We start from the raw sequence: 19,945 nt of genomic DNA, 5'->3' as shown, positions 1-19,945 counted from the left end.
ATACATTCAACCCCCTGTTACTTGTCAATGAGCTTTTCTGTTGGAATGTTTTGTATGTTGTTGAATGTCACGTATCACCAAGTCTCTCACACAAACGATCAAATACATAAATACATCTGTATTATGGGTAATGACATGTTGAAACAGAAAGTTTCATACATGTGTTTTTCTTTACTAATGGACAATAATCATGTAAAGACCAAACTAAATCATCTCAAAACGTTTTCCATCATTTAAACAAAAAGTTCAGACTTGTTTTAATTGGACCATAACACATTTTGGGTTTCAGAGATTTTGTTATGGTCTGATGAAACCAATGTTAATCTTTTTGCCCTAATTCCAAAAAGTACGTTTAGTACAAACGCAATAGTGTCCTGTACTTTATTAGGAGTTAATGAGATTAGTTGTTTTTTTTAATAGTGGCATGTGCGTGCTGATTCTTATTTAACTTGGATTTTGGTGCCATCACGATGCAACCTTTTCTCTCCAAATTAATCACATTGAAAAAATGACATTGTCAAAGTAAGCGAGAGCAAGCCATTTTCAACACTTTGAATCGGTCAATAATTTATTAAATGAAATTTTGACAGAGGGGATCCGAGCTCGGCGATTTGAACGTGATTGGTGTTATAAAATTACTGGCTGTAAGAGGGTGTGCATACTTGTGCTACCACATTATCTCACTTGTTTATTTCCGCAAAAGGAATATTTTGTACATGTATATTAACAATGGAAAAGGTTTTGACGTGATTTATCTTGTTTTCATTTCTTGATAGCACAAAACTTTGCATTTGAAAGGTGGTGTGCAGAGTTTTTATATTAACTATATGAGTGCTCACTATTTACGCACTTCCAATATATAAAACTTGCATGCTATTGTTTTGTGGAGGGCAGAAGGAATACATTGGCTTTGATGGTTGTGTCTATGTGTGTTTCAGATGATTCAGCGAGTGCGAAGAGATGCACATTCAGATTCTTTTCGGGTCTTTTTGCGGTCTGGGCTTGCTGTCGAATGGAAAGTTACTAGGAAGCCCTTACCCCAAAAAGCATCTGCAGAGGATATTTACATCCTGCAAGATCCTACACACACAATTTGTCTGCTATTTTATTTTTTAAGTGTATTTCTATGTCAGTATTAGCTCCCACGAGTGATGTGCCAAAGCTTCACTGCCTAAGTACAGGTTAGTTATATTTAACTTTTACATTTGAATGAATCTTTAATGGTTTTTTTTTTAAATTTAGGAATGGTTTGTTCTTCGTTTTTATGTGCAATACATTTTAACAAAATTATGATTATTCAAGTACAAAATGTTACAATGGCCGTCAATATGAAACATCATGTGAAAATTGGTCCCTCCACAAGAGGGCGGAATAGCACAAGTAAGTGTGTCCTAAACTGGGATCACGTTTTGTCACTGATCCAAATATTCTTGATAGCAACCTTGTGTGTTGCATCATAACTTTTTAATCTTATCTTTGTTATTAAATCTAATCGATGCAAGTGATGTAAGTCCACATTCCAACATGTGTATATGAATTAAAACCTTAATGCAACCAAAGCAGAAAGTTGCAGTTCAATTTGCCATATGTACTATATACTGTATATGAACGGATGCTGATTGGTGTTGTAGAAGAAAAGCAGCTGTAGTACAGCGCACTTCTCAGCGTATTACAATAACTATACATGTTACTATAAATGTTTTTTTTCCCCTTATAAATATTGGCTTGCACATCAAAATATGGTTATTTTATGGTTATTTTATAAATAAAGATGTAATGTACTATTTGAGTCAGAGGCTTCTATTTGAAGGGAAATATGAGGATCCACATAATGTACACATAATAATACGCTAAACCTTAAGTTGGTTGGATGGACGGACGAACGGACTGCCTGACTGATTGATTGATTCTTGGTTATTTTGGTAAATAGATCAAAATCAATTGCATTTGTTGCACTGATGGGGCCACAGGGTCCACACTTTTACCTCGAGTGTGTGCATGGATGCCTTTTCACTCAGCAGCATCGCATTGCCATGCACGTCACCAAAAGCTGACTCGGGTCTTTTCCAACCACACTTTACGGTGTGAAGACCTCACTCTAGTCTCTGGGGTGGGTTGGGGGAAGGGAGGCGTGGGGCAAGTTCAATAACATGCAGAATCAGAATTCCCGTCATTCCCGTGACTCACCCGGGCAGGTCCTGCTGAGCGGAATTCCTGCTTTCTTTGGCCGGCATCTGGAAAAGTAACCTGATGCCACTTCGAGGGCCCCCCACCACCACCACCAGCTCCCAGTATGAGCAAGTCCTGCTGCGGCCACAGGGCAGCAACACTACACTGAAATGGCAAACACACATTATCATAGAACAGCAATCATGCATGTTGATTGATTATTATTGTAACTTTTTTTCCCCGTCCACAATCCTCCATCGATTCACACCATTCAGACATCAAAGCGTCACAAAATCATAGACAGGTTAAGAACCGCTTTCCCCAAATTGCCAGAATTACACAATTTCCATTCAAACTTATTTAGCACACCATGAAAACTATTTTTCACATGACGAACAAATATTCCAGCCTTTCACAATGAAATTCCCAAATTGACCTTTTTCAACATTTTGACTCATTCCAAACATTCCAACAGCTCAGTCAGGACGTTTTGAGAACCTTTCCACACTTTTTTACAGTAAAATTCACAAATTGAGAAAGATGTTACACAGAACTGTATTTACCTCCTTTCCAAATTTCTTGACCAATCTCCTCAGAATACGTATCTAAATAGAAGAGTATTTTCTGGAGTAAAATTCCTTAATAGAGAGAATACTTCCTGCCGCTTTCAGATTTTTGATTGATCCAAATCTTGTCCAACAACAAAATATTCTGCTCATCCATGACATCGAGGATATCTTGCATATGTTTCACACTAAACTTTCCAAATTGAGATACATACCATATAAAATAAGAACCACTTCCTTCCACATTATTTTGCCATTTCCAAAGCAATAGTGTTGGTCAGTTCCCACATGGGTGTTATTTTCACAAACAATTAACACTTTTAATATTGAAAAAATAGTTGTGGAGATTTAAGGATTCCACCTGACACGAACATCTTCATTCAGGACATCTTGGCCACTCTACTCACAAACTGAGAGATTTTCCTTATTTACCTTTTCCATCTATATGTCTTGACCAACTCAAACGATCCCAACTCCAAATCTCACCTCCTTCATTTGAATCAATTCAACAGCGTTTCAGTTGGGCATAAGCTCCTCGGCATTCCCACGCAATTACGACACAAATCGCATTGTCTAGCTATTAGATGGATTGCCAACAAAGTTCATCTTTGTTGAATAGTTGCATGCATTTCTTCTAAACATGTGACTCACAGGGTCCCACAAGTCACATGGGTGGCTCATGAATAATTAATGAGCAGTGTCCTGTCCTACCTCAGCTCCTTCAGGAGCTGACTTGCTCTTCATCGATCCTCCTCAGTGGCTTGTAAACATTAAGACTCGACCTCTGCCAAGACACACCGATCCGGAATTGATAATCTGGTTTACGCTATTTTTAATTGGAACGGTTGACGGATGGTAAATTAGATGAGAGAATATGTATGTGTAACATGCTTTACCTGACATTTGTTGCTGTTAAGTGGGGTACACACAAAGATTTTTAACCACTAAACTAATTCAACTAATTAATTGAATAATGTTGAGGAGACAAGATTGGCATGCGTGTTCAAGTAAATCTTAAACGGGTTTAACGTTGACAGCTTGTCGGCCCTGACCTCTTTCTGAGCAGATCGGGGGAGATCATCTTCTCATGTTTTTGATAACAAAAGGGTTACATTTTCTAAACTGGGCCCTGCCTAAGGATTGATGGCTGTAAATTTTGAAAAGGTTTAACGATTACAACTGTTAACCCTGACTGTTTTCTGAGCACATCGGGCCGAGAAAAAAGCACTCAACACAACCCACACCGCAGATCGATTGCACTGGATAATTTTTGAAAGGCACCTGATAATCAGATTTGTACAAATTTTGATCTGAAGGAGGTAAAACCGTTCCAATTTGGCCCAACATTTGTGTACCTCGATTTTACCTTGAAGTTGTTCCTGTTACTGATGAAGTCGTATTCCAGCAGGCGGGAAAAAAAAAAAAAACTCTTCAGTCAGCGGCAGCTTGTTATTAATCCCAGATGTCAGCGTTTATAACTCAGTTTGTTGCTGGCACACAGAAAAGTAAGACTTTTTTTCTTCCTCTTCCCTCTCAAACATGAGCGTCCAGTTCATTCCTCCGTGTTTTTGCTTTCATGAATAATAGACAATTCCCGGTGAAGATTAAAGTGGAATTAAATTTTGCCACCGCTTGACTCTCATTCCCAGAAGTGTGTCCTTTACGGTGCCTTTTCTCGTCAATTTCCTTGATAACGTCACATTTCTGCTCGAGCTGAACGCGTTATTAAAGACGATGTGCGATTTTTACGAGGCCTCTGTTTTCTATCCCCCTCAGTGTGTGTGCGGTATGCCGGCTTTACAGTAAATTGCCATGAGCGAACCCTAAAACAAACAACTCTAACAGGCATATTTGTTTTTTTATTTCTCATAAGACCTCCTCGAAGACACGTGGTTCTCTCTATTTTTTTTAACCCCCTCCCTGATGAGTTTGTGTCACAACACGGACGCTCGTCCGAGAATAGCTACTCTGGATGAGGAGAAGATAAGGGAATAAAAAATACACCTGAGAGCAGCTGTCGCAATGTCTTTGATGACGCGACATCTTTAATCGGGCGAAATGCAAGACAAGCAAGCAAGGATAAGGCAATCTGGGAAATACTTATGCGCCGAATAAGTTTTTTTTTTAAAAACCTACAAAGTGATATCACACCACAGTTATCACATCTGCTCCCCATTCGAGGAAAAACTGATAGTTGGGCCAACTATGGGCTTTTTTTTTGTCCGTGGTTTCATTTTATTAATACAAAGGGGACACTGGAAAACTGACTTTGCAGTCTTTTTTTCTCCCCCAGTGTTGTCCTGTGAAAAGATACAATCACTCAACCAGTTTTCTGAAGCTGAGCCGTGATTGGTTGTGATCTGAGCACCGAGCAACTGTGATGTCATTTTTAGTCGACGGCAACTGGCAAAATGGCCGCCCCCTGAGCTTGATTAAAACAAGTGGATTTTGTCTGTTTAATTCATATTCCACAAACAAAATATTAATCAGAAGAGTGTTTCGACATGTTGGGCTGCACAGAACATACTATTACAAAGACAATTTGGCGGTTGACTGCCCCTTTAATATTCATCTAAAGATATTAATATTGAAATATATTTTGTTCCAATAGTATTTTGATCACATTTGTATGCGTTCAATGATTCAACACAGTGCGACAACACTTCACGCTAAACAAACACCACTGACCGGATGGATTTTGTCGGGCAATATTTAGAATGAGCAATGGAGGGTCGAGGTCAGTGCATAATACCAGAACAGGTACAGTGGCGCACTTAAGTCGAGTATTTAATTTCTTGATAACTTTTTATATTTTCTCCACCTTTGACATGGTTGCGCTGATGAATCTTAAACATGTTAAGCTCAAAATTAGACTGCAGAACCTGGAAAATATTTTTTTTCCATTCTGCATGTAAACTAAAAATGACAACATTGGATGTAGCCCACTATAATGCTCAGTGGTTGATTTTTGGTGCACTGAAAGAAACAAAACAGGAAGGTTAACTAGGATTAGAAATAACACATCTAAGAATAACACTATAATACCTGCTAAAGATCATAATACACTATAGTAGTGATAGTCGAGACACTTTTCATTCATTTCTCCATTAATAGTGCAATAGCTACTTTTACCGGCAATTTGTTTAACACTAGTATCTGTACTTCTACTAAAGTACAATATATTTTTGTCCAGTGATTGAAAAACGGCAGGTTGATTGTTGCTCAAAAGTAAAACCCAATAAGCGCTATGTAAACGAGGGGATGATGCGCTGGGCTGGGAAGAGGAAGGTGAGGGGATGGGCGAAGGGGGTGGGGGGTCGGGGAAAGCGATGAGTAAGAGGTGACTCAACATCCCACTACTATAAGACACACCGATGGTGGCCCCAACAGTGGACACACTCACCACCAAAAGGTAAGGGCAACTTTACTTCTCGGAGTGCTTGACATTGAACCCTTTGGGATCCATTTTGTGCTTAATTGGAAGTTTGACGTTTGCATGAACAATTCTGGCATGGTGCCTGCGATTTTAATATTTATCACGGTCATTTATTGTAGGTAGTAACACATCATACATATGTGGGTATGTGGAAAAAGAAGGCTTGTGATTAAGTGCTTTGATTGCTAATTGGCTCAATTGGTATGATAATCTATTGTATTGTTATTATATTATGATAACATGATTATTTTCTTTAGTCAAATTTACTTATGATTTTTTTTTTAAAAAAAACATTGAAAAATGAAAAACAAATATTTAGAACTAAATTGACAAAAAACCCAAATGACTAAAACATAAGTTATTAGTGTCATAGCACTACAATAACACAAAATATCCTCATTTAAAATTAAACATGAATAATAACTAAAAAATACAAATGCCCAATTTTAGAAATATAAATATACTGCTAATGATGACAACAAAATATTGGAAATGGTCGTGCGACTTTTCTTTCATTTCTCAATGAATAATAATCAACCCTCATTGACAAGGAAGCAAAGCCAACTAACATTTGGGTACCGAACCAAATAAGGACAAGGGCAGGCATGCGGAAGCGGTCAATCTTTGTACTCAACATCTATTTGGAGGAATCTCAAATATTTGCACGCACAATCAAACAGGTTGCGTCAATAAGTGGAAGGAAGTAACCAGTTATGTTGCTTGCTGGGGAAAGTACACAAAAGACTTGAATTAAAATACTGTTGGCATTTCTCCCGGGATCCGCAGCCGCAAAAAAACACAATGGACTGCATCACCTTGGCCATTCTGGTGTCCGTCTCCCAAATGTGGGGCGCGGTCATAGCAGCCCCCATGTCGGCGGAGGCCATCAGGATGAAAGCTACGGTGGAAGGGAGGTCCAAGCAGCTGGTGGCCAAGATCAATAAAATCCAGGTAACAACTCCTGAAATCCAAAGAGCTTTTCTGCAAAAAAACAGGCAACAGGTTACACTACTTACTTGACAAAACTTGTATTGTATTTGAGAATAAACCAACAAAAAGATGAATTAGAAAGGAAAAATGCCAACATTTATTTACAGATGTAGAAAACATGCTCTGGGCAATGCTGTTTCACTGTATGACTTGAAATGAAATATTTTATACACGCCATTCACTGCTGTCTTTTCGTGATAAATACTTTTGATACCACACATACGGAACATGTCTGGTCAAAATTTCTCCCAAATTATCGACTTGACAAACTGAGATTCCCCTCGACTGTATCTTCTACTCAAAACCTGTGCTAACCCCATGTCATGAGAATTCTTACGAAACCAAATTTCACATACCATCTGAGAGAACTCTTTCACGCTTGCCGTGGCAGTAAACAGTTAAACTCCAGTTAATAAAAATTAATATGCAAGGCAGTGAATGTGTTAATTTAATCATTATTTAAGTATTTCTTCCCAATATTTAAGCACAAACCTAATTCACCACTGTGCGTGTTACTGTGGCATACTATCAATCAAAGCTAGTGTTTATTTCTTAAATTTACATTGTGCGTAGCAGTGAACGATTAAAAAACAAAAATTGAATCATTGCACCTCTAGATTATTATCATATATAATAATAATATATACCAAAAACTTGATTGGTTGTGCGCGGTATGGTGTGGCAGGTTCCTCCTGGCATGACGCTGACGCCGCCGGCCGACAAACTGGATGGGCTCTCCTCGGTGGTGACGCTCCTAGACGGCTACGAGAAGCTCATCTCAGACTCTCTGAACGCGTCTCAGGTGAAGGCCGAGATCTCGTGGCTGAAGGGTTACCTCGGTCAGTGGAAGAAGGGTCGCTGTGGAGAGACCAAGGTCAACAGAACGTCAGCCGCAGGTGGCGCGCTGCAGCGGCTGCAGAGTCAGCGAGGCTTCGTCCTCACCGTCGGCATCGAGGCTCTGATCAGAGTCAAGGACATCCTCACACGGCTGTTGCAGAACATGGCGAACCTGGACAAATGCTGAGCTGGAAACTCCAAAATGCACATTTGGTTCATTGAAGACTCAAAAACAGAGCTGTCTAAATTGAAGGATGCCATGTTTATTTATCCATTCTTCTTCTTTAATTTATATTAGGACGTTAAAACCAGATCATAGTGTTCAATGTGTCACTCAACACTTCTTTTTCCGTTTGACTACATACGGACACAATTGAGGCCATCAACTTTGGACAGCTTAGGGCTTTGCAGTTTAGAACAACCTGAAGTCGGTACAGGTAAAGCTTTATTACTCTCCCAACAGTCACTAAATTCCGCTTTTGTTGCGTTCCAGTGTAACCCTCCGGGTTAAGATCTTCCCTGGCTTTATATGAACGCCTGCTAAGGAAGTTCACCGACTTTCATCAGTGGCGGCAGTTTGTCAACCGTTGAACTGCAGTCAGGGAAAGCAAAACTACTTGCCAGAAACTGCAAAGCCTATATAGTCAAATGCAGATGGCCTTGCATCCGTGCAAATGATATCTGAAACAGGGGCACAAAAATGGATTTTGGCATCGTTCACATTCATGGCTACCAACAATTGAGAGTTTTCAATGAGGCTAATGAGCATGTTTGTGAAATGTGGGAGGAAGCCGGAAAAAAGTCACGCAAAGACAGGTAGTACACGCAAACGCCAAGCAGGAAAGCTGTAGCCCGTAGTCAAACCCAGAACCTCAGAAGTGTGAGACAGATGTGCTAACCACCATTCTTATTTAAATACTGGGAATTTATTTATGTCAACATCCACCACCAGCTCTTCCAATACTGCTATTTATCGCCTTCAAATGTGCATTTTGTATATTTTTGTACTGTATTTGCTTTTTTAAAACCTATTTAAGAAAAAATATATGAAATAAAGTGTCTTTTTTTCTCCCTTAATTGACAGTAACAGTGATCCAGTTATCTTGCTATTTTCTGTACCACTTCATTTGGGTGAGGCGGATCTCACAGATGACAGGGTGAGAGGCGGGGCTTTCCCTGGTATACTGTCAGCCAATCGCAGGGCATTTATAGAGAAAGAAGGAAGCCGAGAAAACACTCGGGTAGAACATACAAACTCCACGTAGGAAAATTGAACCTGGGATTTGAACAGCGATTCTCAGAAATGTGAGGCAGAGAGAATCATTATTCCATCGCACTGCCCTCTCCTCTGATCTCGCGACAAAATTGGCTTGTCAAATCGAGGCCATGATGAACACAGAGCCAATTGACTCCACAATTTTAATATAAAGACAACCTACATTTACAATAAAAGCACTTTTTATGCGACAGGGCATTGCATAATAGTTTAACATATGGAGTCCATACAAAAAAGGTATACAATTATGACAGAAAACCTGTGAATCGGTGTCTTGGAATTGATTCTGAATAATAACATGAGGTTAGTGATCAAACCATTTGTTTTTTCTCATACTGGAGCCTTTCTCGCTGTTGGAGAGAATTTTCTTCTTGTACTGTTCCACCATTCTGTCAAAATTATCACTGCCCCTGTTCCTCGAATTCCTCATTCCTCCTTTAGTCTACAATGAGAGTAAACAAAAACATAAAATGTATATTTACTCTCATTCAAAACATTGTTACCAAGCAGAATAACTATGCAGATAACTTAATTAAAATGAATGAAAATACATTTACTCCCTACATATTTTTATACACATTCTTTAATTTACAGCCATTATTGACTCATTTTCAAGGGGACGCACATTACAAATAAATCCAGTATACAAAATAATTAAAGATAAATTCAGGTTTTAAGACAAAAACATTGATAGTACTCCATAAAAAAATGTTGATTCTAAAATATAGGTAAGGTGCTTTATAAACCTGATTTCCTCTTCGAGTGCTCTTCTCCATTTGCTGCGTTTGCCTCCCTTTTCTACTGACTCCATGCTGAGGTTTCTTGGGAGGCGGAGCCCTCTGCTTCCCTTTGTCACGCGCTCTGGAAGAGTCCAAAAGCTCGTAAGGAGTCCGCTTTTTAGTTTATCAACAATTCATCACTATAGATGCAAAGAAAGCACTTTTTTTCAGACCATGTTCGAGTACTATAATACTTCCAAATGAGTACCCATCGGTATTGAGTAACAACACTTGATAGCGCCATTACTTCTCGCAAGTGCAATGAAAAGGTGATTCAGCTTAATCAAACATTCGCACAAAACACTCTTCTGTTGAATAAAAATACCATGAACAAGTTGCCATTCCTGATAAATTAACTTTAATTTACACTTCACTTTTAAATGTAGGCTGGAGCACAAGACATTTCAGTTATTTGGGTGTCTCAGTCTGAGCCCTAGTGAGCATTAGTTTAAAGGCTCATACAAAAGATGAGACAAAGAAAAAAAAATCTGACGTGATGCCATAAAAATAATTCTGTTTTCAGAATTGGAGCATCCCTGCATATTGCAACAACTGTACCTGATCTTGGGTCCTCGGTGGGTCGGGAAGGGCAGCACTTTCCTCCGCTTCTTTCCGTTCTCCAGTTCCACGTGCTCCACTTCGGGCTTGGTCAGGAAACCGCAGTGCTGGTTGGGTTTTGGTTTGTTATGAGGAGCTGATGCAGACCCTACGAAAGCGGATTGAACAGGGCCAAGAGACGGACACTTGGCCATAAGACATACAGGAAGTGATAATGCAAGAAAATGTAGAGTGTGTTCACCTATGAAGTTTTGAGGTTCAAATTATTCTTCAGAGTCATTCAGTATTTTTCTTAAAACCTTTGTCCCAGTTGTGTGTACATTTAAACAAATACATACACTGTGTTTCTTTATTTACAGTTTTAAAATGATTTTCTATATTATGTATTTTACATGCATCTACATATAAGTTCCTTTCTTCAATGTTATTTTTTCAAATTTTCAATTTTCCCATTATTTTTGAATGCTTTAATGTTTAATACTAATTGTTATTTAGATTTTATTTGTTTTATTTTTCTTAAGATTTTTTTAAATGGATTCATTACTTTTTAAAACATTCACATATTTACTTTTCTATATTAACTTATTACATTACATTTTATTTCATTAAATTATTATATAAAAATATTTCACTACATGAATACACATTTCAATGATTTGGCCTAATTCTCTTATGTATACTTGTAATTTATTTATGTATCATTTTGCATTTTCCCAATTGACAAAATAAGTGTGTTTCAATAGAGCACAATTCTTTTAACTTTTTCAACAGTATTATTTTATTCACTTTTTTACTTCATCTTTTTGTCCTGTTGTTAACTGGCAACCAGTCCATTGTGGGAGATGCTTCATTACATGACCCAACTGGGATTATACAATACAGAAAATGGACAGCTTTTAGTTCTTGGAATAATTTTCTGCTTGTGTTTATTATTATTATTTTTTTTTAATCAATGACACTTCTAGATCTACCTTGTACGGTTGCTTTCCAGTCTCTGTTCGCCTGAGGTGTCATTTTGCCTTCTCCACCCTGTTTCCTGAAATTCTGTTCCTGAAAAAATAAATAATCAATTGAGTTTAAAAACACACGAACACACGTAATAAGCCCACCTTGCTTTTTTGCAGGCGCATTTCTTTGAGCTTGAGCTTGCGGGTATCTTCCAGGGAGAACTCCACAATAGGTCTCTGGAATGTGGCAAATCATAAAAAAATACACTACTTAATCGATGAGGCGCCGTCATGCCTGCTGATGCTTATCAATTCTCCATGTTTACATATCCTGTTTAATGAAACGAAATGATACGCATGATAGAATTGGTAAAGCCACAGATATATGTACTTGCATTATTATCGTGATCTGCACTTTAGTTTGACTTACTGATTCAGAGTATAGTATATACTTTTATTCACACCACACCCTAAAGATACCGTGAGGCAAACCTTGAGTGCGCCAAAGATGTTGGGGTTGTTGTTGAGGTAGCGCAGCGTGGACAGAGCGTGCTCGTGGTCTTGAAACTGGACGAAGCCGTAGCCCAGAGACTTGCCAGTCACCTGACCTTTCTCGGGCTTCCTGTCATACATGACGCGACACTGGGAGAAAACAGGTAAATACATATTGGTGAGTATAATTAACAAGACTGCTCTCTTGTGGACTCACCTCTGGTATCCTGACGCCTTTGACGCTGGCAAACCCCTGCAGGCAGAGTGCGCGCAGCTTCTTGTTGTCTACAGATTTTGGTAGGTTGTGGACGCACAATCGATTCTTGGAGACAAACACGCTCATGTTCCTCAGCTTGGCCCTTTTTATATCTTCAAACTACACATACATGGCGATTAAAGGAATGTATGAAAGACAAAAATCTTCATCCTCTTGCGAGCATTCACTCACTCTGGCTCGCTTGATCATGTCTGCTTCGGACACACCCTCGGCCACCTTGCTTCCGGCACGGATCACTGAAGGAAGACATCAAATTAATATGTAGTTAAATTCACTTCGAGATTTAAATTTTAAATGTTTAGATTTATTTGTAGTAATTATTCCAAAATAGTTACAAATGTTCAAATTAAATAATTAATATGGAACAAATTGTATATTCAAAACTCACATCCTTCTCTGGCCAGATACAAGTTCCTGGTGCCTTTTTGCACTTTGACCTTTTTGTCCTTCAGCTTGGCAGCGTCATCTCTGCTCACAGCGGCCACGATCAGCAGCTTCCTCCCGTCCAGTCGAATTCCACCGTCCTGTATGCGACGAGGCACAGACATGATTAAAAGGTGATGTGACACTGGAGGCAAAAAAAAATCCAATGCTTACTTCTGCTGTATCTTGCGCTGCGTCGATGCATCTGTCTGCCGCCTCTTTGGCTTTGAACTGAGCGAAGGCACAACCTGGAATAAAACAGCCAAGTCAAGTGAAGAACATGAAAGAGCGCGTCCCAAATAATCACTTTTGGCTCAACCTTTCGAATGGCCCGTGTCTGAATGGCAAACAATCTTGATGTAGTTGATTTCCCCATACTGGAGCAGAAGTTCCTCCAGGTTTTCTTCTTCAGTATCAAATGACAAGTTTCTGAAAAGTAAGAAGAGTCTGAGTGAAGGAGATTAACAATAACCAAGAGAAGAAGAAAAGAGCAAACCTGATGAAAATGGTTCTGCCTTGCCCCACATCTGAGGGAAGTGTCATCTTAGACTTCTTTTGAGCTAGTGCAAATAGAAGAATGATTAAACTTTTTACCCACTATTTAAAACAACTCCAATGTGCTGTCCACCTATATTTTGTGTTGCTTGACTGTATAATACTGCCGTCTAGTGGCCGAGTTACGCACAACAGGAGGAGGTGCCGCAACGAATTGATCATGACGCAGTTTACTCTTGGTATACCATTTTCATTATGTTGTGATTTTTTTCATGAGAAAAGTATATTAGAGTGGTGATCCTTTATTTATTCATTTTAAAATATCAACTATACCTGATTGGTGGCCATTGCGCTCATCCTCATCATTCTCATCTTCATCCTCATCCGAATCATCCTCATCTTCATCCTCATCCGAATCGTCCTCCTGGGACTCGTCATCTATTTCATCCTCCACCTCACTATCTTCTTCTTCTTCATCTTCTTCATCATCTTCATCATCATCTTCACCATCGTTGTCATCATCATCACCATCGTCATCATCATCATCGTCGTCATCATTGTCATTTGACATTAACTCCTTGCTCTGTGATATAGATGTTTTTGTATTGACGCTGTAGGCACACACAACCAATGCAAGCGCCTTAAGCATACAGAACATACATTCACGACTTGATAAGCAGAGTAATGATAAAGTGCTGCCTCCACAAGTGAAAATCAAATCCAGCAGCAATTTTTTCCTGACACCCAGGACCGTCATTGGTGGAATAAGAATTAAGGAGATTAATGCAGCTCTATCATTCTTCTCATTTTATCAAGCACCGCCTCCTGCTGTCGACCAAAAGTGTTGGCAAAGTTTGGCCACGTTACATTGGCAATTGCGAGCCAAAAGGGCACGTTGATATCACTTTCGGTCAACAGCAGAGGGTGGCAGATTGTCATAATTTATGAATTGAATTCCTCTCATTTTGGTGACACGCATTTGAGACTCCTACTTCTTGTTAACTGGTTGTTGCTTTTCCTCTTCCTTGTCTTCAGCGCCAGCCTCTTTGTTCGTTGTAGTCTCTGTGGAATCAACAAATAGACAATTACTTATTTTAGGTACGTTTATGAACTTGGCTTATCATAGACCTTATCAACCGCAACATTACATGTACTTCCGGGTGGCAGTAGTTCCGCTGGCACTAATAATAAACAAAACCTTCTATGACATCCAAAGGATCTACTGGATTTATCTGAGGAAATTGAAACAAACCTAAACCTTTTGAAGTATATATAGCAGTAATTTTGCGCATTAGCTGTCGTCACTCAAATTCCTCACATTCTGCCACCCGAAAGTACCCTGTTATTGACAACATTTATGAAAAGGGCTAGAAAATTAGAAATGTGACAATGATCTCTACCTTTAGTGGATGTCCCCTGCATAGCAACATACTTGTCTTTTGGCACAGCCCAATCGACAGCCACTTGGCGGCCTTAAAATGAAACAGCGAGCCAACATGAATGCAGCCTTAGAATGTTGAAAAATACAGTTACTTCAATATATAAATAAGAAATACCTTTAATTTCCTTCAGGTTCATAGCTTGAAGCGCTTTGGATGCCATGGACACATTTTTGAACTGGACGAATGCAAAGCCCCGCATCTTACCATCTGTTGCAAGGTAAAAAAAAAAAAAAAGAAAAGTCAGCAAGAAAAAAAGTCAAGTGTACCTCATATGTTCAGATGAGCTCATTTTATCACATTTACCAGGCTTGAGAGGTATTTTGGCTTCAAGCACTTCTCCAAATTCGCCGAAAACCTGCTTGAGATCTTTCTCGGAGCACTACAACACAAAACATCATGTCACCGAAAGACTTCTGACATGACCTGTGAAAGAAGCAAGATGTACCTTAAAACTGAGATTCCTAATAATGAGTCGAGCTTTCAGGATTGTTTTCCTGATGTTTTTAAAGTTTTCCTCAGTTGCCTTTGGTGGCTGTGGCACTGCTGGCACTGCTGGCACTGCTGGCGCTGCTGGCACTGCTGGCGCTGCTGGCACTGCTGGCGCTGCTGGCACTGCTGGCGCTGCTGGCACTGCTGGCGCTGCTGGCACTGCTGGCACTGCTGGCTTATCCGGCTTATTTGTAACTGAATATCAGAAAATAAAAAAAGAAAATACATCAATATTAGATATTACTATGTGTTTATGGAGCTCTAGGGCATCATGCACACCTTTTTTCTTTTCGTCCCGTTTGTCCTTCAATTTCTTCTTGGCCACCGAAACAAAAAGCTTCTTTCCATCGTAATCTTTTATGTCTTTCAACGCTTGCTGTGCATCGTTCTCCATGGCATACGTCACATAGCCAAATCCTCGACATGTTTCTGCACCTAGTTCAGAAGAAGACAGGCATGTGATAAATCTAGGGCTGTAACGAACAATTACTTTATTGGTCGATTAATCTGCCGATTATTGTCAATTTATTAATAAATATAATATTTCCTTTATTTCCCATTTACAATCCTTGTTTGATAGGCCAAAGAAGGACGAGTTCACCTTTCTCTTTGACCACGAAGCACTGCTTGACAGGACCTATCTCGGAGAATATTCCCTCCAGGCGTTCATTCGAAGCTGACGCCGGCAACCCCTTGATAAACAGCGTACGAGTTGCCATGCTTGCGTTCTTCTGCCTCGTTGACGTTAGCACGATAATGCAAGGTTAAAAAAATAGCAATGGTATGACTTCCCGATCGGTAATAAAATATCAAAAGTAAACCACTAAATATACAATACAATATTAATTATTAGCGCGCATACAATGTGAAATAGATGCAATATCTGCAACGAGCACGGCCAACTTTAGTCGCATGTTTACTTGACGTGGGTGGCCATCTTGGAAATGAATTGCCCCGGAAGTCATCAGCAGCATCTTCTTTTGCGTTTATTTCTGCGCACGAAATTGGTATATATCGCCATCTGTCGCCCACGGTGGTGAAGCGAGTGTGTTGTCTTCTTTTCGCTCGGTTTGTCCAGTTACGGGACATTGTTTCATTAACGTTCGTGCCACATTTTGAACCAAAACAATTAAAACGTGCTCTATTCCTCATTTTTTATTATATTACTACAGGATCTGTAGACATGGAGAGTAGCGTTGACCCCTCCCAGGTAATGGATTAGCTATATATACTTTTTACCCCCTTTCTACGTCACGGGTAGCGTGGCCGAGCGGTCTAAGGCGCTGGATTAAGGCTCCAGTCTCTTCGGGGGCGTGGGTTCGAATCCCACCGCTGCCATTACATTTTTGTAACAGTTAAGAATTTACTGCAATCGTTTATACATTTGAAAGTAATTAATAGTAGTAAAGGAAAATACATGAAATTTGACGCTCGCATACATTCCAATTTTATTTGGGAAATAATGTACAGTACACAAGGCGTGACAAACCGGATATGTATATAAACATCAAAGTTTTCAAGACACATTGCGTCCAGCGTACATTCAATTGCATTTAATTCAAGAAACCAACATCAAAGTTTTCAAGACACATTGCGTCCACCGTACATTCAATTGCATTTAATTCAAGAACCCAATCAAACCACTGTGGGAAACAGTTCCTGAAAATGTCAATAGTGCAGTTGGAACTCAGTAACAGCATTGCTTATTGCTGGCAATAAGCGCATAACAGCACAAGCATGTTCCATTCTCCACAGGTTAACAAGCTAAGTAGTCAAACCATTTTGAGTAAACATCCAAAAGTCTAAAGTAAACTGTTCACTGGAAATCTTGATTTGAGCAGTGAAATTATGCAAATAGTTTTAGCTTCACACACATTTTATCCTACAATTACAACCGCAATCTTATAATGTAGTAATTAATTAATAATCCTTCATCACACAGATAGAGAGCAACACCTTGAAAGTAGTTTTTTTCTTTTTGCCGTTCCCACTTATTGCATTTAAAATAAATAGTTTGACTAGTATTGAAACCTGAGAAGATAAATTCATCCTAGTAACAGAAGTTGGAGCAGATTTGGCATGAGAACTACATTTTGGCCTTGAGCGGAACAAGCGTGAGCGAGTGGAGGAAGGTTTCCAGAGTGTCAACGTACTCTTGCGGGTGGGCCTTCAGGTGGCCGGCGTGTTTGGAACTCTCCCATTTCTTGGCAGTGAGGGTTACACCGCGACCCCGCCAGAAGTCGATTACTTCCTCCAGCGCACCCGGGTCACTCAGCGGGTCGTTGTCACAGTAGAAGAAGAGAGCGGGGGCAGTGATGGGAGAATTCCAGAAGACTTGGATGCTCCTGTTGTAGTAGTCGGTGGTTTGGCGCTTGAACGTGTTAAAGTACAGGAGGCTCATTTGTTTCACCGTCGTCTCCCAGCGTGGAAACACGATCTTGGCCACACCTGATTACACAAGACAACGCTTGCTTAACTGGACTCGGGTTGGGGTTAGGGTTAGTACTCGATCTGACACCATTGATTGAATAACACGATTAGATTACAAAAAACTCCACCACCATGGAGGCAAGGTGTACATTTCTAGAGGCGCAACTGACCTGAAGCCATCAACTCCACAGAGCCTGCCACCAGACTATCGTAGATTTGTCCTTTGATCCTCTTGGTGAGTGTCTTGTATTTCTGCGGGTCCTCGGACACTAGAACCAGCAGCTGTGAGAAGGTGTAACCGCCGATGGAGAAGGCGTGCACAAGCAGTGGCCGCGATACAAAACGGTCACTGTGCAACAACTCCAGCAGCTTCTTGCCATGTTGCAAACTCCAGCGAGGCCATAGGAATTCTTGCACCTGCAAATGAAGAGCATGAGTGGACGGACGGACGGACGGATGGATGGACGGACGGATGGACAGAGGCGGAGAGATAGATACCTCGCTCTCGACTACAAGCACATCAAAGCCGGTGCGAAGGTAGAGCTCGCAGTACTTGGCCACGGCCTGGGGACGCGCTCCCAACCATGGCAGCATAATTGTCAGAGGTGTCTGGTCCTCGCAGGTGTGATCCCTCGTCGTGGAGGCGACATGTTCGCTCATGTGGAAGGTGACATTTTTACTAAGGCGTTGAGTGGAGAAGCTTCGGCGCAAGATGCACCTGGTGAGCATTGCTGATGCAGTTGCCTGTGGACTGATGACAACAGGGTCCAGAGCGCTTTAGAGACATTATTGTCAACTACAAATGTGAAATGACTGGCAAATTGAATGAATGATGTTTCAAGTACTTAAGAGAAAGGTTGCACGCTTTCAAAAGAAAAACAAATCAAGCAACTGTCAAGGACGTGCTGCAAATGACATCTACGGATGTCAAAAGTTGCTTTGACCGCCCTTTTATCATTAACGTTACAATGCACAGTATAGTTAATGCGTTTATTATTGTTAGTTAACATGCGCAAGGTTAATCAAGTCATTTCCAGGAAGTCAAAATTAGTTAAGGAAAGGTCAACTCAATGAATGTTGAGTTCCGTGTTACACATCTTAGACTTGAAAGATTGTATACCTTGTCAACGACGACACTCCGGTCTTTCCGGCGTTTGCTTTAATTAACAGTCGAAAAGTTCAAAAACTTTTATTAGGGACTGGGATATTTTCTCGACAGGACACCCAAACATTAGCACTCTCTTCCTTAGTGAGTTTTTGTTTTGTTTACTTATTATATGAATAAAACCCTGGTTTAATTCTGAAAGGCTTGGGAGATAGTTTTGTTTCTTAGCTGTAAACATTGGTACGCACCATCTCTTTCTTGTGGTCATCACAGTGAACGCGATCTAGCCCTGAAATAAACAAAACAAATATGTTCAAACCCAAATAAGGAACCCGTTTCCAGTTATCAAGTAAAAGTGCGGCATTGTAAGAGACTAAAGATTTCCTACTAAGACAAAATGAGGGTTAAATACAATGCGAGCTGTTCATTCTTCCTTGCCTTGCATCATCTATGCCGAGGCGCAATGCTGCTGCCCCCGTTAGGAAGAAAAAGAAAGGGAACCCAGACTGTCGTCCGAAATAAATACTGCTTTTGACAAGCTTATTCAAAATCATATGGATTTGTCACGCATTAAAAGTTGTGAGACTGAAGGAAGACTGCAGACGGAAAATGAATAACTTGCCTCGTTTGGATGGTCCTCTGGCTTTGAGTCTACCACTGTGGAGCGTGAAATCAGCTATCGACTTTAATTTAAAAATGACTGTTTAAGTGAAAAATATCGACGTGCACAATAAAAGCCAAGAACTTTACGTAACGTGATGTTTGTTCCTGGACTTGAGCGTCGACACGCCAGGAAGATGTCAAGACGTCACCCCCTCGTCACAAACAGAAAATATAAACTCTCATCTGCAAGGTTACGTGAGCGATGTTTAGTTCACGTAGCACTTAACATTCTCCTCAGAAACCTTTATTGGATCTCTCTTGGTTTACCTGCAGGTTTAGCGCCGGGTGTCGCACATTGGTGCCTGTGACGCATATTTTGAACACCAACAAAATAATAAAAAATCCAGTGTTACGAGATCTGTTGGTTTCAAATTTAGGATTACATTAGAAAATGAAGTGAAATAAAAATGTGTTATTTCAAAGTGAGCTGCGTGGCCTACCGGGACCTCTTACATATAGTCATTTCATTTTTCAGATTTGGGCAACTACATAAAGAAAGCCAATTTTGCCACATGCCCTTTGTTGTCCCTATCTTTGCTTGTGCAGCTTTATTGCTGCAACATGTTCTCAT

The 19,945-nt window shown here is 40.0% G+C and overlaps 3 protein-coding genes and 1 non-coding gene across 5 annotated transcripts; 2 read left to right on the top strand and 2 right to left on the bottom strand.

The window, feature by feature from the left end:
• The first annotated feature begins 6,057 nt into the window (after window positions 1-6,057).
• Window positions 6,058-9,059, top strand: LOC133157304 (leptin-like). Its single transcript, XM_061283727.1, has 3 exons — window positions 6,058-6,147; window positions 6,958-7,122; window positions 7,847-9,059. Exons 2-3 carry the CDS (start codon window positions 6,973-6,975, stop codon window positions 8,183-8,185), a joined length of 489 nt encoding a protein of 162 aa, XP_061139711.1. The 5' UTR covers window positions 6,058-6,147; window positions 6,958-6,972; the 3' UTR covers window positions 8,186-9,059.
• A 324-nt stretch (window positions 9,060-9,383) lies between these two features.
• rbm28 (RNA binding motif protein 28) lies at window positions 9,384-16,120 on the bottom strand. Of its 2 annotated transcripts, XM_061283726.1 has the most exons (21): window positions 15,778-16,120; window positions 15,456-15,611; window positions 15,344-15,371; window positions 15,133-15,289; window positions 14,991-15,066; window positions 14,802-14,894; window positions 14,646-14,717; window positions 14,238-14,307; window positions 13,579-13,856; window positions 13,247-13,310; window positions 13,070-13,179; window positions 12,925-12,998; window positions 12,716-12,851; window positions 12,499-12,563; window positions 12,268-12,426; window positions 12,051-12,200; window positions 11,721-11,795; window positions 11,583-11,661; window positions 10,612-10,759; window positions 10,021-10,135; window positions 9,384-9,716 (listed from the first exon to the last, which is right to left on the bottom strand). In XM_061283726.1, the coding sequence occupies exons 1-21, from the start codon at window positions 15,893-15,895 to the stop codon at window positions 9,579-9,581; spliced, it is 2,361 nt and encodes a 786-aa protein (XP_061139710.1). In that variant the 5' UTR covers window positions 15,896-16,120; the 3' UTR covers window positions 9,384-9,578. The 2 variants fall into 2 exon arrangements, with proteins under 2 accessions (XP_061139710.1, XP_061139709.1); XM_061283725.1 differs by having other exon boundaries at window positions 15,133-15,371.
• Window positions 16,121-16,432: 312 nt separating this feature from the next.
• On the top strand, window positions 16,433-16,514 carry trnal-aag (transfer RNA leucine (anticodon AAG)). Its single transcript has one exon. It is a non-coding gene; the product is annotated as a tRNA-Leu (tRNA).
• An 85-nt stretch (window positions 16,515-16,599) lies between these two features.
• On the bottom strand, window positions 16,600-18,901 carry si:dkey-5i3.5 (uncharacterized protein LOC565091 homolog). The gene is made up of 4 exons (XM_061284092.1): window positions 18,727-18,901; window positions 18,105-18,357; window positions 17,777-18,023; window positions 16,600-17,624 (listed from the first exon to the last, which is right to left on the bottom strand). The coding sequence occupies exons 2-4, from the start codon at window positions 18,333-18,335 to the stop codon at window positions 17,263-17,265; spliced, it is 840 nt and encodes a 279-aa protein (XP_061140076.1). The 5' UTR covers window positions 18,336-18,357; window positions 18,727-18,901; the 3' UTR covers window positions 16,600-17,262.
• Between the last annotated feature and the right edge of the window lie 1,044 nt (window positions 18,902-19,945).

This window comes from Syngnathus typhle, linkage group LG7 (genome assembly GCF_033458585.1).
Source record: "Syngnathus typhle isolate RoL2023-S1 ecotype Sweden linkage group LG7, RoL_Styp_1.0, whole genome shotgun sequence".
NCBI classification, from domain to species: Eukaryota; Metazoa; Chordata; class Actinopteri; order Syngnathiformes; family Syngnathidae; genus Syngnathus; species Syngnathus typhle.
The sequence above is the reverse complement of the archived record's forward strand: the minus strand, read 5'-3'. Positions and strand labels throughout refer to the sequence as shown.

Coding starts and splice junctions, on each gene's coding strand:
- LOC133157304 (XM_061283727.1), top strand. CDS start 6,973: ATGGACTGCATCACCTTGGCCATTCTGGTGTCCGTCTCCCAAATGTGG. Junction 7,123..7,846: donor CCAAGATCAATAAAATCCAG/GTAACAACTCCT, acceptor ATGGTGTGGCAG/GTTCCTCCTGGCATGACGCT.
- rbm28 (XM_061283725.1), bottom strand. CDS start 15,895: ATGGCAACTCGTACGCTGTTTATCAAGGGGTTGCCGGCGTCAGCTTCG. Junction 13,311..13,578: donor GCGCAATGGCCACCAATCAG/GTATAGTTGATA, acceptor TATTTGCACTAG/CTCAAAAGAAGTCTAAGATG. Junction 12,201..12,267: donor AAGGCGTCAGGATACCAGAG/GTGAGTCCACAA, acceptor GTTTTCTCCCAG/TGTCGCGTCATGTATGACAG.
- si:dkey-5i3.5 (XM_061284092.1), bottom strand. CDS start 18,335: ATGCTCACCAGGTGCATCTTGCGCCGAAGCTTCTCCACTCAACGCCTT. Junction 18,024..18,104: donor TGCTTGTAGTCGAGAGCGAG/GTATCTATCTCT, acceptor CTTCATTTGCAG/GTGCAAGAATTCCTATGGCC. Junction 17,625..17,776: donor TGTGGAGTTGATGGCTTCAG/GTCAGTTGCGCC, acceptor TTGTGTAATCAG/GTGTGGCCAAGATCGTGTTT.